At 36.0% G+C, this 19,264-nt stretch overlaps 1 protein-coding gene across 1 annotated transcript in view; it reads left to right on the forward strand.

The window, feature by feature from the left end:
• The window catches only part of CPS1 (carbamoyl-phosphate synthase 1), a 120,780-nt gene that overhangs the window by 34,120 nt on the left and 67,396 nt on the right, over positions 1-19,264 (forward strand). The window contains exons 8-18 of the mRNA XM_045806648.2: positions 1,512-1,640; positions 2,215-2,321; positions 3,075-3,213; positions 3,860-3,937; positions 5,553-5,651; positions 7,336-7,431; positions 10,877-11,066; positions 12,057-12,214; positions 13,723-13,851; positions 16,671-16,815; positions 18,345-18,555. Of these exons, the coding sequence (XP_045662604.1) occupies positions 1,512-1,640; positions 2,215-2,321; positions 3,075-3,213; positions 3,860-3,937; positions 5,553-5,651; positions 7,336-7,431; positions 10,877-11,066; positions 12,057-12,214; positions 13,723-13,851; positions 16,671-16,815; positions 18,345-18,555 (1,481 nt within the window). The remainder of the gene's footprint in view (positions 1-1,511; positions 1,641-2,214; positions 2,322-3,074; positions 3,214-3,859; positions 3,938-5,552; positions 5,652-7,335; positions 7,432-10,876; positions 11,067-12,056; positions 12,215-13,722; positions 13,852-16,670; positions 16,816-18,344; positions 18,556-19,264) is intronic.

Raw genomic sequence — 19,264 nt, forward strand, 5'->3', positions numbered from 1 at the left:
ACCATTATAATGTTTTCTTAAATATTGTTTTGTTGGGATTTCTCCTCCTCCCACCTCTCCATCTCTCTTCCTATCTGTGTCTCTCTGTTTCTGCTGACACTGCCTCAGAGGTCACAGATTGTTTCTGTCTCTTTCTTTCTCTCTCTCTGTCTCAAACATGAATGCACACATGCACACACACACACAGACATTTGCATAACACCAAAATAGTGTGAGTATAGAGGGATTCTTAATTCACCTTCTCTTTGTTAGAGAATATCAGCAATATCTAAATCATGATTTCAAATTCTGGTCAATTTACTAACAAAAATTTGCATTTGACTCTTCAGTAGCAGATACTGTCGATGACCTCTCTATAGATCCTTCTCATTTTACCATTATAAATGGCATATGGGCATTTTGCCCGTCCTCCAATTGCAAATGTCTGCATTTCATTGCTTGAGGGGTCTCTTTAGCTCGTTGGAGCCTGGTGGTAGGCAGAAAATACCACAGAATTAATGATCCCTGGAGCAGCCCCAACCCAATGACTAGAGAAGGTCAGTGTGTAAATATCCCGACTTCTTTGCCCCATTACTGAGCTATCTTGAGGGTGGATAGTCTACACTGGTTCTCAGAGTTCCCCAGTGGGCTGAAACTCTAGTTGTCCATAGTGCTTGGTGATGCATACTTTATTGGAGTGCCTCACAGTGTTGCTTTCTGTTGGTACTTCTTACAAACCCTTCCAAATAGACTTCTTTCCCTCAAATCCTTGTCTCAGGAAATGCTTCTAGGGAAACCATCAAAGATATTTTCCACTTCTATATACAAAAGTTCTAATTATTCTATCAGAGTACAGATACTACAGATAATATGAGAAACCCCTAGGAAAGAAGGCTGATAAAAATTTGGTCAGATAAAAAAAGCAAAATTGAAAAACATGAGAGGTGGACCAACTTAAATTTTGCAGAAAATGGATTTATCTCTCTCTAACACTGCTAGTGAAAATAACCTATATTCCTGGATGTCTAGTTAGGAATTCTTTAGGCTCTGAAACCTGAAATAAGGGAAAGTGTGCTATCCATCTTTTCAGGATCAAAACTTTAATGGTGTTTTTTCCCTCCACTTTCTATTGACCATTGGTTTCATATACATCACACAAAATACAGTGAGCCACCAAAGAATTTTTCAGTCAGCATTATTTGAATTATGTACCATTTGCCCTCCCCTTTAGAGTGTGGTTAGTTGAGAGAAGGTCTAGGCAAAATTATACTTTGGCAAAGAAAAATGTTATTTTTTTTAAAGATTTTATTTATTTATTCAACAGAGATAGAGACAGCCAGCGAGAGAGGGAACACAAGCAGGGGGAGTGGGAGAGGAAGAAGCAGGCTCATAGCAGAGGAGCCTGATGTGGGGCTCGATCCCATAACGCCAGGATCACACCCTGAGCCGAAGGCAGACGCTTAACCGCTGTGCCACCCAGGCGCCCCAAGAAAAATGTTATTAACTTGATCATTTTTGCCTTTCCTTTCCAGCGAGGAGCTGAAGTACATTTAGTTCCCTGGAATCATGATTTCACCAAGATGGAGTATGATGGGCTTTTAATTGCCGGAGGACCTGGGAACCCTGCTCTTGCACAACCACTAATCCAGAATGTCAAAAAGGTGCAGTAAACCTGGGGGTAGTGTGTATCTGTGTGTGTGATGGAGGGAGTCTGTGCGGCTGAAAAAGCTGTAATCTATTTTAAGTATTCAGATATTCTTTAGTGCTCCTATCTGTGACACCTGAGGCAGTGTCAGCAGATATTATATGGGAGGAACCAGTGAGGAGAGAGTCCCAGAGGAAAAAAAAACCTTTCTTCAGGCAAAGTAACTGGGATTGTGTCCTCGGGTTAAGAGAGCTAGAGTCCAATCTCCAAATGTGTCTTTCTATACGATCGTAAAATGACAGTTCATGTTTCTCACCATGACCTTGGGACCTATAACACCTTCGAGTTTCTGAAGAAATACTAAGTTTTGTTTAGTTTGAATATTAAGTACATTTTTTTGAATCCTAATGTTACACATTTGTCAATCATATTCTTATCTATAGTCTAACTTCTTATTCAATTACTAATCTGTTTTCCTTGTGAATTAAGAAAAAAAAGGAATGCTTCATTTTTATTCCTTCGGAGGCAGCATCTTTTTTTTTTTTTTTTCGGAACAGTACTTCTGGTTAATAAAAATTCTCCTGATTTAGGTTTTGGAGAGTGATCGCAAGGAGCCATTGTTTGGAATCAGTACAGGAAATTTAATAACAGGACTGGCTGCTGGTGCCAAAACCTACAAGATGTCCATGCCCAACAGGTAAGACAGTTATGCGTCTGTTTACAGGTCAAACTGGCTCTGAAATACTGATAATAACTAAACGCAAAGCCTTAGATTTTCTTCAGAAAAAACAGATAACCGTACTATTACACGGTTCACAGTTGTCTGACTACCTGATACCACTTTTATTGCATTTTTGAAAGGCGGCCTTTTCTAACAATAACGTTGCTATAGTTTATTTTCCTTCCCTTGGCATAAATTGAGGTTATTATGCTCCATTAAATGATATTCCAAGGGAAACTGTTCTGGTTTCCAAGCTTGATATCAGAGCACTGATAACGTTATAAGACTTAAGAAGCAGGAAGTCTTCAGATCCTCTCCATTTTACTTCCCTTACCCCACATGATGCCAGTTTATTCAACGTGGCACTTTCCCCCATGGCCCACCCTCCTCATTAAGTGTAATTCAACATAAATTGCTTGTGTTTGTCTCTCTGTTAAGCTCGTGAGCAACTCTTAACTTTTTGTTATGAGCGCAGTTCTCCCTTTTTACTGATTGTAGAAGTTTAATAGACCTGGTGTTTAGCACATAGCAAAGCTTCCTGAATTGATTTTTGTTGCTAAAATTTTGGGATTAACAATCTGTGACTTTTCTCAGAGAGTAATTTCCACTAAGCAATTGCAACTTTCACTTTTTAATAGGTTTTTCTCATTCACTGTTTTATAACAAATGCGTTTATATTCTTCTCTTCACTTTTCCTTTTCCCTATTGTTTTTCTCCTTTTCTCTCCAGAGGGCAGAATCAGCCTGTTTTGAATATCACAAACAAACAAGCTTTCATTACTGCTCAGAATCATGGCTATGCCCTGGACAACACCCTTCCTGCTGGCTGGAAACCACTTTTTGTGAATGTCAACGATCAAACCAATGAGGTAAGTGCTCTCAATAAACCTGTTCAGTTGGCAATGAGAAATGCAGGGCCTTTCATACTCTGTTATACACACACCTTGTCTATGTGGGATTTTTCGTGTGTGTGTGTGTGTGTGTGTAAGAACTCTTTTTATAGATTATTTCCCATAGCCCCATAGCCCTCTGCTTTTTAAAAAGTCATTTCTGTCTTATTCTCTCATCAGTTGGCTTGTTGAGGTCCACTCTTTGAACGGTTAATCAGTGACTGTCTTCCACATTCATTGCTAATGGGTGATTGGTGCAGGTCTGTTTGGGCCTCATCTGTGTGGGTCTGTGAGACTCACTTGGCTCTGTAGTGGCCTTTGAGAAGACCCTTGGAGAAGTAATTTAGGAGTTGGAGATAAGAAGATTTGAGTTTGTTCTGAACAGACACTGGGAGGGGGGGCGCCCAAAGGCTATAGACCAAACCAGTTGTTTTTATTGAGAGAATAACATTTGGTTGAGTCTTTGTTGGCCTATTTTTATTATGACTGTTAGCTGTTGGAATGTCCTTAAGAATTTATCTCAGTTTTTTAAAAATTTGACCTCTATTGTCCACCGAATAATACATAGCCCTGGTTGACATTCATTGTTACAGAAGGAATTTCTTCCTATTTCTTCTTCTTTCAGGGGATTATGCATGAAAGCAAACCCTTCTTTGGCGTACAGTTCCACCCAGAGGTCAGCCCGGGCCCCACAGACACTGAGGTATGTCAGGAAATGAGTCCTATTGTACACTTAATTTTTTTTTTTTTAAATCAGAAACGTATTTATGTGAAAACTTGAGAAACAAACATCATCACCCCAGATGATCTTGGGTACAGAACATTTTTCAAGAAGAGTGCTTTGATAACATACGTATATTGCATTAAAATTTCCCCATGAATATCATGGAGGAAATTTCTGTCTTTTTAAAAATTTAAAGTGGGAAAGCCCTGAAGAAACCTGACGTGATGCTATTTTTATTTAAATCGTTATCATTCTAATATATTTAGTTCTGAAATTTACAATTGTTGTACTATGCAAATGAATTCCTTCTTGCTCTCTTGTTCTCATAACTGAAATGAAATTTTAATCCCCCATCTGTGACTTCACAAAAATCCCTATGGCAACTGGTTGTGTAGCCAGAAGAGAGAATAAACAGCAGCAGGAGAAGGAAGAAGGGCAGGGGTACGCGGGAGGGGAGAGGGCATGCACACACATATATATGAGTCAGATGGCTTAAGGAAAGAACCAGAAGGAATGCTTAGAGGAGTTTTGTTTTTAATTTAAATATTTTTATTTTGTGTGTGTGAGCTTTTGGTTCAGTGTTCAAGGTCACCTTTTCAAACAAGAGCTTGTGGTGACACAGAAAACTCTGGAAATTGGTGTGACTTCCTCTCCCACACCCTGAGGCCTACAGTAGTAATGCTGAAAACTCCTCCCTGTCAGCACATACTTCCAGAAAAGACACCTACATAAAATGAGGAGAATCCGAATTTTCCCTCTGTAAACTCTACTTTCTCATCCCTGAATTACTTTTTCAGATACGTATGTTGTGTTCATTTTTAAATATTTTTAGGAAATGATTCTTAATAGCCCAAATCAGTATAATATTACCTACGCATGATGAAATGCATAAAGAAAATGTGGTTACATACATTTGTTGCCTAATGCATGCTGAATACTATTTTTTTAAATTTAAAATTTAAATATTTCCCCATATTAGTACTTCAGATTAGGAACATTGAAATAAAGACATACAATATTGAGTAGCGCTTAATCCTTTTTTTGTCCTGTCAGATATTTGCAAAATGAACATCTTTGTTGAAATTTGTCATGTCTAGTGAAACAACAGAAATAAATTCATTGCTGAAGTTTAAGAGTAAGCTTTGGAGATATTTTTAGAGCTGATAGAAATTTTCAAAATCCAGTTATTTCTAACTTTGGAGGTATAAGTAATATAGCTTTAATTTCTTTTGTATAACTAGAGTTTTATTTAGAAGAAACCATTTAGAAGAAAATAACTCATAATTAAGGGGATGAAAGCTTGACATTCTCAGAAGGCATGATCTGAAATGTTCATTGTCTGCTGAAAACTTGCTTTTGATAGGATTTGAAGTGAACAATTAGAAATGTTTATTTGATCTAATTCTTATAGTAGTAAATATTTAGTTTTGCCAATTTTGGCAGAAAAGCAAAAAACAAATATTGCATATGAATACTTATCCTAAAAAATTATTTGTTACTTATTTGAAGTTCAAATTTAACTGGGCATATATATTTTATCTAGCAACCTTATGAGTTTTGCAGCTTCTAACTAGTTGGTTCTATTTTTTTCTAGTACCTATTTGATTCTTTTTTCTCACTGATAAAGAAAGGGAAAGGTACAACGATTACATCAGTTCTGCCAAAACCAGCACTAGTTGCATCTCGAGTTGAGGTCAGTATATGCGGGCTTCTTTCTGGTTTATGTATTTTCGATTTTCTCTATCATATGATAATTTTTAAAAAAATGAATGATGTTTACCATTTTAATGTCTATAAAAAATGATTGGTAATGTTGTAATTACCCATTATTTTAGCATATAATTATTTGGTCTGGTTTTGATGGTGTTCACTGGAATTTTCATGTTTTTGATTTAAAATCATATCTTTTACAGTTTACTTCTAGAAATTTGTAATAAAATAATTTAATAAAGAATGGCTTTTAGCTTGGAATTTGACACATTCTATTACTTAATAAACTATAGTCTTATGTATGCTTGAGATACAGTTCAAATTATAGAATCATTATAGATAGAACTTTTTTTGTTTCAACTAGAAGAATTATTCTTCAACATCATGAGTAGAAGAATATGATTTGACTTATAAAGAGCAAATGGATAAGGAGTACTATAACACAAACTTGAGTCCTTATTTGTGTAAATGTATAGGTTAATATAGGCTTCCACTCATTTCCTTCATAGTTAAACCATACATATACTGACATCATTATTATATAAAATTTAGAAGAATGTATATGTGGTTTCAAGTATATATATACATACTGATTCTTTTTATAAATAAAGGTAATTGAATTACATGTTTACATGAAATGATAATTTGAGTTGGATGACCTGTTTTAAGGATTTCCATGGCAGCCTCTTTTCCTGAGATGGAGAGGTTGGAGGTTATCCACCCACTCAGTGTGGAATCGAACTGTGCGTTCTTGGTAGCCAAAGAAGCCGTGTACTTACTGTATAATGTTCTTCTCAGAACATCAACTCACGTTCTTCAGATACTTTTCTTTTGTTAATAGTGAGAAAAAAGATATAATTTGGGATTCTGCAGTACCTTCGCATGTAGTAGGCATCCAAAATTTTTGTTGAGGCAAACCAAGTTTCCCAAGTCCTTGTCTTTTGCAGTGACCAGGAATATCTTTCTCCTCTGAAGGGTTTGGCACTTATGGCTAAAAAATAAGCAGGATCATTATTTGCTTGGAATCCTGTATAAAATTTGTAGAATTTCAGCATATTGCCAAGACACGAGCTTTCTCTTATTACATTTTCTGTAAATATTAATGGCACAAACCATAAAGGTGAAAATGTGAATATGAAGGTACACCCATGTCCCCTGGCCTTCTGTGTTTTCATTTGTCTGTTATGGAAGGCCCAGAGTCTTGCTTTGTCCAGGAGAAAACCATGGAATATTGAGCATAATACATTTAAATATAAGGAAGATTCTTATCATATATGTATATACACACACATAGATGTATCTATTTACATATATGTTTATGTAGTTATTTTTAGATATTTATGTATCTTTAAATAAAATGTAGACCTCAAAATTTTTTACTTCAGTGAAGAAAACTTCATGAACTTTGGAAATTGCTTTGAAATTAGAGATGTTTAAATTGTTAGTCTTTTTCCTGATGAATCACAGACCTGTACCCTTGAAACAAAGAATACATTCTATGTTAATTAACTGAATTTAAATTTTAAAAAATTGTTAGACTTTTTTCTCACATATTTCTCAAAACACTATGTGAACCCAGACAATATAGCTAGACTTCCCTGCTCTTAAAATTGCCGATTTTCCCCATCTTACTAATGAGAGCAATGTCATTTTCTTATTGCTTACAGGTTTCCAAAGTCCTTATCCTAGGATCGGGAGGTCTGTCCATTGGTCAGGCAGGTGAATTTGATTACTCAGGATCACAGGCTGTAAAAGCCATGAAGGTGAGAGATCTTTGTAAGAGTTAATATACTCCTTTAATGAGTCTAATTAGTATTTTATAATTTAGATTTATGACACTACCTCTTTTCAAAGTCACTGTAATTGATTCCCTCGACTATTTCTCACATCTTATATTAAAGAAACTTTGATCACAGGCGAAATTTTTAACTTTCTCAAACTTTTTTGCATACTTGCAAATCAAGACTGTGAGAGTGATCTTCAAAATTATCTATGTTACCACCTATTTATACTGAAAACATAATAAGCCATGTTTACAGATATTGCTCATTTCTTTTGAGGCAGTGAGCATTTAAAATATATTTGTCTTTTGTATGAAACGGAATTTGGGTATCCTTGGTGCTCTAGGATGTTGTAAATGTTCTAGAGGATGCTTCAGGCATCTCTGTGGTTGAAATGGCAAGATCAAATTGAGGGAGCAAAGGCAACAAATGCCTTTCGTCCAGCTTTAGAAGTTGTTACCTGTCACTAGGGAACCCAATTTCCCATCTATGACTTGGATTGGATGACTGACCAGAACGATATGGCGGATTTTCATGTGGAAATGAAGATTTGATACTCATGTTAGGAAGAACACCTTCCCTGTTTCTTCAAAGTCTCTCAAGATCTCCCCAACCCTTTGTCATAGCAAAGCAGAAATTAGAAATATTTCACTGTGTATTTGAAGTATTTCTATGAAAGAGCTAACTTGGCTTCTCTTTGGTGTCCTTACTTCCTTGGATAGACCCCATTTTGGTGCTAATTGGCCATTCTGGGCAATATGAGCTCTTCTGTGACCTTGCCTCTGGCTTTGCAGCGTAAAGCCATTCACCAGAGACCTGGCTAGGAGAAAGCCACACAGAGAAGGTGGCAGAAGACTAGGACAACAAACACAGAAAAACAGTTGGCCAGAATTTTTCTTTTTTGTTGTTGTTGTTGTATTTGTATGTTATATACAAAGATTTTCACCTGACAGATGTCTGTTGAAAAAAATGGAATGCAACCCCTCAGTTACGTTACTCTTCTTCCCATTTGTTTTTATTTTTTAATACTCTTCTCCATACACGCATGGGTACACACACATATGCACATGTGTTTTTCTGTGCATGTTTTCAAGGAGTACTTTACTTCATTATATTATGATTCAATTTCTGTTTATGTAATTAGAGGATGTCCAGTGGTTTAGATTGGTTAGGACACAATGTAACTGTGTTCAGGGTTTATAAATACATTTAAATAGCATATGGTTTTTTATCCTGCTTAGTAGTTTTATAAAGAATTAATATTTTCATAACTTGTATTTCTTTATGTGCTTTACATCCATTAAGTGAAGTTACATATTTTAACTGAAGAATAGGAATTATTAGCAATAATATTGGGATTAATTAGAAAGTTAGTAGAAATGAATTTAGGGACTAAATATTTATATGTTTATTTATTTAATTTATTTATTTTTAAGATTTTATTTATTTATTTGACAGAGAGAGAGATAGTGAGAGAGAGTGCACAAGCAGGGGGAGTGGCAGGCAGAAGGAGAGGGAGAAGCAGACCCCTCACTGAGTAGGAAGCTGGATGCGGGGCTCGATATCAGGACCCTGGGATCATGACCTGAGCTGAAGGCAAACTCTTAACCAACTGAGCCATCCAGGCTCCCCTATGGACTTAATATTTAAAAATAATCAGATGGTGCATGTATTGTAGCCAGAACTATATTAGGAAAAAATATGTAAATGTATTAAAATAGTTTGAAAAATTTTAAGTTTTAAAATATATGGACATTCATCACAGTCATTTATGGGACCTTTACCTGTATAATCGGATTTACAAAAATTGCTATACTTATTGTATAACACATTCAGGAAAATACTTACAAATATACTTAAGTCTTTTGGTGCTTTTCTTTAGTAGTGAGACCTTCTGTAACTTCTATTGATGACGTGTTCTCAGTTTGGACTTAATCATTTAAATTCTAGGGGCACCTGGGTGGCTCAGTCAGTTAGGCATCTGCCTTTGGCTTGGGTCATGATCCCAGGTCCTAGGATCAGGACTGAATTGGGCTCCCTGCTCCACGGGGCGCCTGCTTCTCCCTCTCCCTGTGCCTGCCACTCCCCCTGCTGTTCTCTCTCTTTCTCTCTAATAAATAAATAAATAAATAAAATCTTTAAATTCTAACCTATATTTTAAATGCATTTGCTTATCTGTATGTATTTGTTCAAAAATTTCTTAATACTTTTTAAAAACCAATTTCTTTAAATCTTGAGACATGACTTATATTGGTGAAAGGGCATAGAACTTGAATCATAAGACTCGGATTAGAGTCCTAGTTTTGCCATTTGATCAGCTAGAAGATCTTTGGCAAGTCATTTAACCTTATTGAATGTCAATTTTTTTCATCTGTGAGGTAGAAATTTCTCTTGTAGTCTTGGTATTAAAATCAACTAAATTGATAAAAAAAAGTACATTATAAGTTTTAAGGCACTATTTGAATTTGAAGTAATATGAAATATATTTAATATTTTATTCAGGTCCTCCCCCAAGGACATATAGGGCTTTCAAGGATGATTTCTATACTCTCATCTGACTATTTTGTTGATGTTTTAGAAGAGTTCAAAATTGACATGGTAATAGGTAAAATAATAAGAGCCATATGGCCATATTTTATAATAATTACTTTGCTGTGTCACTCCCATCCTAGTGCACAAAGCTATTATACTTCATAGCCTACATGAAGAATTATTTTCGAGGTCTCTCCAGATGTCAGAAATAAGATAGAACTATGAATACCTTTATATACACACAGATACACACACATTTTTATTTATTTATTTTTTGCCATATGGTCATTTTCTTTTAATATAATATGTATAAAGAGTTGTATAATGCTCTTTGTTAAAACACTATGGCAGGCATGAAAATCTAAAGAGATGGAATCCAGCAGAAGGCTCTCAGTGCTTCCGGCAAGGGAATGCATCATCTTGCATTTTAAATGTACACTCCATGTTGGTCTCTAACAAACACTGGAAAGGGAAGCTTCTTTGATGTTGCCTCTGGTTCCATTTTATATTGAACTAATTTTTAAGTTTTTTAAAATATTTCAGTCTTTTACAGTCAACTGAGCTATAAAGTTCAGTAGTATTCTTAAACTTCTAGTCAAATTCTATAGAAACTAACTCCAGTTTTGCTTGATACCTCTAGCAAGGAATTCAAGGTGAACCTCATGAGGTAACCAGTTCTTTTTGAGTAGTTTTATTTTCAAGCAATTTTTCTTTCTTCTCACCAAACGTTTGTCTTCCTTTACCCTCCATTCCGTTCACCAGTCCTATTACTTATCTCTACATCCCACGAAATAACCCAAAAGTTTTGTCACCCCATACAGACCCTTCATTTGAATATGGCCACATTCCCCTTTAGACCATATGTTCAGATTCTGGATCCTTTTGTTTCTTTCAGGAAGAAAATGTCAAAACTGTCCTGATGAACCCAAATATTGCATCGGTGCAAACCAACGAGGTGGGCTTAAAGCAAGCAGATACTGTCTACTTTCTCCCCATCACCCCTCAGTTTGTCACAGAGGTCATCAAGGCGGAACGGCCAGATGGGTTAATTCTAGGCATGGGTGGCCAGACAGCTCTGAACTGCGGTGAGTTCTTTTAAGTTTAATTGCAGAGCTTTGGCCCATGCACTTATGTGTAATATTTTTGTTTGACTCTAACAATTATGCTCTGTGTGTTCATAAAAGCTTTTCTTTAATATGTGAGGAAGCAGTTAGCAAACAGCCACCTGAAAATGTCATATGATAAATATTACTGGTTTATTCACAAAACAGCTGAGGTACAAAAAGAAACCTTTTACTTCAATGATCTGGGGTGGCCAAGTGAGATCTCCCTGCTCCATTTCAGCATATTGCTTTTCTCTGTTACCGGTGAGACCCTGAAAACTATTATGAATAAAAAAAATGAGAATTAACATTGATTACATTCTTTGTGCTTTTACATGTTGGCCCAGTAGCATTTGACTTTCACATATATTTTCATGATAACATAGATTAGTCTCTCTACCATCCCTTCATGAATCTGCGGAGTTCAAAACTCTGTCCTTTTAACAAGGCTTCTAATCTTTGGAGCTAGATCATGAATGAGAATCTCATGAATTAGTCGGGGTGAGCAGTTGGTGAAGTAATTTATATGTCAGATATAAAAGTCTTAGGCAAAGTCAGATGGCATTAGTGGAAACATTATTTTGATGATTTTTAACACAGATAGATACCTACATCCCTGGGCTTATTTAAATAAGAAAATCTCGTTACAGGATTGGACCTTAGAAGGAAAGGGAATATGCTAAAATCTGAGGTTCACTGTTTCTTATGATTTTTTCAATGAGGATAATGAAAACCATTTGGAGAAGGTGGTAATATAAGTAATGTCACCAGCAACATACTTGGCTAGAATGTCTTCAGAATTTCTCTTTCAATTTTTTTTTTTTTTTAAATCTTAAGCACACTTCTATTGTGGAAGGTGGTGGCTTCTTCGAGTTAATTTTAAGGTTCAAAAAAGTTGTATTTCAGGTATATGTTAAAAAAGACATAAGAGTTTGCAGTTTTAAAAACTGATTATATTTGGTTCTTCTGTAGGAGTGGAACTATTCAAGAGAGGTGTACTCAAGGAGTACGGTGTGAAAGTCCTGGGGACATCAGTTGAATCCATTATGGCCACAGAAGACAGGCAGCTGTTCTCAGACAAACTAAATGAAATTAATGAAAAGATTGCTCCAAGCTTTGCAGTGGAATCGGTAAGGAATCTTGTTTTGGAGAAACAAGACCATTATTTGTCTTATGTTATAGGGAGAGTGATTTGTCATGCCTAAAAATAATAGCTAAATTATTGTATTTGCATGTATTACCTTCCAGAAATGTGTTAGTACCTCAGAAACTTTATGTATTAATTGCAACATTCCATGCTGAAATGTTTGGGATAGGTGTTAATATTTTATGAGAAGAGAAGCAAAAGCCCAGAGACAAAGTAGTTTATCAATGGTTGAAGTGCCGCTGAATATCGAATCTCCTGAATTAAAATAGAAAACCATGTCAACTTACAATGCCAAAGTGATTTTTACTTTCTGGGATCAGTTACGTATCTTGTATGTGGAAATGACCTGCAAATGGGGAATGATTGGATTAAAATTTTCTAGTTAGAATGGAATAAACATTTAAAAATGCAATCATCTAGAAAAAGCCATTGGAGCTCATAAATGAGATTCGCAACTGAGAAACTTGTGGCTTAGATGTTTAGAGAGGAAAGATTATTTTGCCTTTTTGTTCATCATTTTCAGCTATAGCCTGTGCTTATTGGTAGGCTGTTTCAAGGTACCAAGATAAAGTTGGCTTGCGTACTTGCATCAGTTTTTGTCCCTGACTTTATTCCTGATTTCAGACATATAGTCAATGAAGTGGGTATTCTGGAGGCAGTGTTTGATGCAACTTTCCCATTGCAAAAGTAGGCAAATCCTTAGGGAAAATGGCAAGTACTGCTGGGACAACTAAAATGGCCCTGTATGTTTCAGAAAAGAATGCTAGCAAGTACATACTATGTTGCAGAACTGTCAGTCAGGAAGAGTCCCAGGATAGCTCTGCTGAGCATTTGGAAAGCTCCTGCCATACATTTATTCTTTCATTGCCAGGTTTAATTATGTCCTTGCTTCCTCAGGATGAGAAACAGGCATATGGGAAAGGTGTAATTACATTCCCATTGGTAGTGTAATAATATTCCATGACAGAAAAATATAGCCACCATATGTTGTATTCTGTAAGTTAAAAAAAAAAAAAATCCAAGCTTCTGGGACTACTTTCTGACTGAACTTGAAAAATAAAAACTCTCTTTCAATACAGTATTCCTAATGGCCTATTGCAATAATATCAAGTTCGTTTCAGCAGTAGAACACCTTGTATCATTAAGAGATGAAGACTTAGATTGAATTTAAAAATTCAGTATGGATCCCATTCTCAAATTCATAATGATTATTTTAGTTCGGGCCATTGTTTCATTTTTTTATATGGCAAAATGAAATTTACAACACAAAGATAAAAGAAAGCCTTTACTGTGTATTAAAAAAATCCTAGAATTTTAGTTAAAATTTGTAAAACAGCACTTGTTTTTAGAAGGAAATGAAGGAAAAATATAGCATTTCTATAGTCGTTTTCCCCAAAGAAACTGATTTACCTGAATTGCTATACTCTCTTGATGTGGTCTTTTCTACTAGTGTGGTCAGCTTTTAAAACTTCGAGTCTTTGTTGTTGGTAGATTGAGGATGCTCTGAAAGCAGCAGACACCATTGGCTACCCAGTGATGATCCGTTCTGCCTATGCCCTGGGTGGGTTAGGCTCAGGCATCTGTCCCACTAAGGAGGTCTTACTGGACCTCAGCACAAAGGTATGTATTTTCACGGACCAAATTCTTACCAAGCAAGAAAATGGATTTGATGTGCTCTTTCAGTTAGAGAAAGTTATGTAGATGAAAAATGACCTTTTCTCTATTATTAAACCACTGTCATGTTTTCTAAGAGTGTTGTTCAAAAGAAAGTGCTTTTGGAAGGGAAATGCAGTGCAGTTATTGACATTGAAACACAGCATCAACCCAGACAGTCCTAGGAAAACTAATGGTCGCTCTCACTAATGGTGATCGTGCTAACGGATGATGGTCACTCCATCTTTATTGTACTATTTGATTTCAGTGATATAAACTCAATTCAATTCCATCTCCCTCTGCTTCAGAATTTGTTCCCAAACACCCATTGTGCTAAAATACATTTTAGTGATTAAAAAAATGAATATAATGCCCCATTTTCTATTATTTTTTGAATTAATATGACATGGATGACATCTAAAGTGAAACAAAACACATTGAGTAGTTTGGCTTTCCCTCAAATTCAGGTGTGTAAAATACATACAATACAAACCTCTTAGCATCATAAATGAATGAGCTCTCTGCCAACTGCCACACACTCATATAAGCAAAACTGAGATTTGAGTCTTCAAAACTTATGTTCTATCAAAATCACTTTAACATATTACTGAATAGTTCTTAAGTATGAAAAAGAAAATTAAGAAATGTTCCAAAAAATAAATTAGACATTATCAAAGAAAACATGCTCCACGAAAAGCAGAGAATTTTGCCCACTCTCTCTTCTCACTGAATGGAACAATGCCTGGTGATGTGGGGTCACAATAATTGCTGGCTGAATGAGTAAATATGTGTATATCCAAGAGGCTCATGTAACTTTCATGGTGGCTGTGGACGTGAATCTGATAGAATTGTTATGAGGGCTACATTGGGGAGTGCTGAGTAAATACCAAGCACAGCTTCTATCTGTCTTTACTTACTCTTTAGAGTGAAACAAAATGTGGCCCTTGAATTGTTGACATAGGATTTTGAGAACAGATAAATAAAATTAAATATATTTTAACATATATAATGACAAACTTACATGTCAACAACTTGGATTTAGCATTTCTGAAGTTGCCAAAACAAACCCCCCAAAAAGGAAAATATATCAATATAAATATTTCTTGTTTCCATTCTGGAGTTATGAATCATGTATGTAAAGAAAAGACATGTTTATAGAGGTAACTTTTTTCCTCTAGTATATTAGATGTTTCCAATATTTTTAATACTAGTAATCTCATTATTACTCCCAGTAGTGACAATGTATATTCTTTATTAAAAAAATATATTTTTACAGTGTAAAAATACTGAATACTGAATTGTCTAAAAATGTTTACATAGGAAACAATTTTGGAATGGGATAGTTTTTAATTATTTAAATTCCTCTAAAATAATCAATACGACATTGGATTTTTTTTGAAAACCTAGCTTTTCCCTTGAAATAATTACTTTTATCATTAATTTCTAAACTACTTCTTATTCTCTTGAGATTATATTTAGCACCTTTAGAAGCTGCATTAACTTATCTAGGTCTCAAAGTTAGTCTTTTGTGTAAAATCTGAGACTGGAAAGAAGGAATTTTGAGGCAGCAGGTGAATTTGATCTCAATTGTCCTTGTGTCCAAACACCCAGCCTAGTCCATTAGAATGCAGAGAGCTTTCCCCAATCCATACTCTTTGTTTCCCAGATTTCCTCTTTTAGCATGCAATCCTAATGACAAATGAATCATTATTAAATTGTTTATGCTGGCTACAGAGTTTTCTAACCACTTTGAAAACCTCATGATAGGCAGCTGTGGGGACAAATGTGTTACATTTTCAATTGCACATGGGGGAGCCTGTAGTGTTGACTGAGGTTAAAAAGATAGTGTTGAGATACATTAAAAAACAAAACAAAACAAAACCACACACACACACACACACACACCAAACTAACATTGAGTTATTTCATTATACTGCCTGCTAATAATTTGAAAAAATTCAGAATACTTTCCCCAATTGCTTTGTCTTCCCTTTGCACTGCCATTGCAAATCAAAAGTATTAGAGACAAAGGGGGACATTTCTGTCTCAGATTTTCAGCCACTAAATGTCCTAAGGTCAGAGACTGCCTCTTTCATATTTTGGGTTCAGTAGTCTACCCACCAGTGGGTACTCAGTAAATATGAAATGATAATTATACTAATTCATATCTGTTTAATCAGGCATATGTGATATATGACTCAGGGTATTTAAGCACTTATGTGGTGATTAACCATAATAATAGTCGCATATGATTCTTCTAATTCCCAAGTTTCATATGCCATCTTGGCTAACTGTTTACAACCATCATTATCTCCTTTCTTCTCCTCATCAACATCAACTGACTTTTATTGTGTATGTCACTGTACAAAGCACTTTCAGCTATTTTAGAGAAAACCAGAGTCTTTAGACTTATTTTTCCATATTTATTCGCACTTATCACATTTTCTGGTTTTACAGAAGCCTTGCTGCTGAAATAATTCCATTTCCCTCTGCCTGATTGCTCAATTATTTTCTCTTTTTCCTAAATTAGTTTGATTTAATGTCATATCAGCACTTTGAATGGCAAGCCTCAATAATGTAAATCAAGCATATTCACTGCAGGATGCTATTCCTAGTACCTCCCTGATTTTCTGAGACATTGTGCCTTCTGGAGCATAGAGGAGGATGGAGACTAGGCTTCAGACTTCGACACTGACCAGGATTTAGGCCAGGGCACTTTGCCAAATCTCCGTGCTTAAACCAGTGCTTTTCCTTACTCTTTGATATCTTTTGTCACCAATTTCCAGGCCTTTGCTATGACCAACCAGATTCTGGTGGAGAGGTCAGTGACAGGTTGGAAAGAAATAGAATATGAAGTGGTTCGAGACGCTGATGACAATTGCGTCACTGTCTGTAACATGGAAAATGTCGATGCCATGGGTGTTCATACAGGTAGGGCAAAGAATCTTCAGGAATTATAGTATTGCCTTCAGCTCATGATTCTGACAACCCATAGCTGTCTTTATTAAGTTCTTTTCTTTAAATTACTATTCTTAGCTGACAGACTAGTGATAAAATTTTACACAAAATAGTATTTCACAGTATTAAAAATAACCTCACATTCATTTTGATCTTCACAAAAACCCTGTGAAATAAGGCACGTATTATCCTGATTTCATTTGAGGAAGAGGTCAAATTTAAGCAATGTAGCGATGGTAAAATCTGTAAGACTTGGTGTTGAGAAGTAAGAAATGAGGTTAGGAAGGCTTGAATCAGACAAGGGTCTTAGTTACCAAGTGAATGAGAAATAGCAACAAGTAATAGAAATAGGTGAAACAGGTTTTTTAGAAAGAGAAACTAATTAGATGAGAGGGCAAAAATGATGACTTAGGATTTAGAAATGCTAACTTTGAGGCATGGGTGGAATTCTCAAGAAGAGCGTTGATAATATGGACCTGGAATTTAAGAAAAGGGGATACAAGTAAAGAAGTTGGATACAAAGTCATTGGGAGTCATTGGTATGAAGGACATGATTGAAGCTGAAAGCAGAGACTAAGTATTCAATGCACAGGCATAGAAAGAAAGACAATAGGGTCAAGGACTGAACATGGGAACTGTTTAGATTTACAGGGCATGAGTAAGAGGAAGGGTTAGTGTTGAAGAGAAAGAAGGGAGTGATAGGAAGAAAACCAGGGTGGTACACTACCAAGTAAGCCAACACAAGAAAATATTTTATAAAATATCGTTGGTTTTGGCTTTAGCAAATGCTGTGAAAGGTCAAGAATTAGGATTTTAATGTGGGTTTTTGGATGTTCAAGAGGACAGTTTCAATGCAAAGTTGGGTATGGGAGCCGTATTGAAAAGAATTATATGGCAATGAAGGATACGCAGAATTGGGATACTTTCAAGTTTAGTCCTGTAAAGAATAAGAGAGATGTTCTTCTGATTGGCAGCGTAGGGAGAGGGGCTTCTTGAGCCAGGAGAAATCTGAGCATGTTTGTGGGTGGAAGGAATGGTGACTAAAGATTAAGAGATTAAAGATACAAGGGCTATGATTAGAGAGGATTAAGACAATGGGAAGGGATGAGATGTGGAAAACAGAGGGATGAGCCAGTCTGGGTGAAAAGGAGGATGATTGTTTATAGAAGGGAGAACTTGAGAGAGAGAGATTTTGAGATGAAGAGCGGAGAAATTGAAGAAGTTAGCATTAATCTGGTAAGTAGATGACTGAGGCCTTGATAGCTACATGAACTAGGAAAGGGTTAGAGGGGTTTCTGTCAATCATGTGTCAGAGTAATACAGGCAAAACAAGACTCAGAGGGAAGAGTATCTGATGTGCCTTATATGTATTGCCTTGAGACAGTTATTTCCCCAACAAACACTTAGAGTACTCTGTGTCTTGTATCACATAAATAGATTAAGTTGCTAAAGTTAGTTATTTAGATATGCTACCAAATAACAAGTGTTGCTTGGATGTACAGGTGATTCCGTTGTCGTGGCCCCTGCCCAGACCCTCTCCAATGCGGAGTTTCAGATGCTGAGACGTACTTCAATCAATGTTGTTCGCCACCTGGGCATTGTGGGTGAATGCAACATTCAGTTTGCCCTTCATCCTACCTCAATGGAATACTGCATCATTGAAGTGAATGCCAGGTTATCCCGAAGCTCTGCCCTGGCCTCAAAGGCCACTGGGTAAGATCAGAATGATTGACCATGTGTATGCAGATTCTTCACAGATAGTTTTGGAAAACTGACAGCTAGTGGAAGACTGAGCTGCATTTACAAGCTATCGTCCCCTTTTCTATATGCTGGCTGCAAATCATTTAGGACCCTAAGGACATGGTTATTAATGAGCTTGCTGCCAGATTGAGGCAAATGATCTTGCTAGCTGGCTTTGTTTGCTGGCTAATCATAAACTAATCAAAATCTGGGTGGTCAGAGCAGGCTGCAAAAAATCTGCTTCCTAATTGCACTTTGCAGATATTGTTAAAACGTGAAAACTAATTCTCAATTTTAGTCCTCAACTGGTTTCTTCAGGTGTATAGTAAATGGTAGGTAAATAGTATAGTTTACTTGACTCAAGCATTCAATAAATCATTTTATTTTCTCAAAACTCCACAGGACCAAACATTGTAGGGTTTTTCTATAGATAAATATTGCAACCAAATAAATGAATTTGGTACCCATTTAAAACCTGCCGGCGAGCATAATTGGAGGGAACATTAACTAGTTCCTTTTTCTATTAATATACTTAGCATATGGCATTTAAATTCCATGGCATTTAAGTGAACAAAATAATTACCTGTGAAGATTTTTTTAATATGCTCTGCAGTGCTGCATGGAGTGCAGTGAAGTGTTGCCCTAAGCAAGAGTCAGGAGACCTGAGTTCTCCTTCCAATTT

Source organism: Ursus americanus, chromosome 1 (assembly GCF_024610735.1).
Source record: "Ursus americanus isolate L20-20 chromosome 1, mUrsAme1.1.p, whole genome shotgun sequence".
Lineage (NCBI taxonomy): Eukaryota > Metazoa > Chordata > Mammalia > Carnivora > Ursidae > Ursus > Ursus americanus.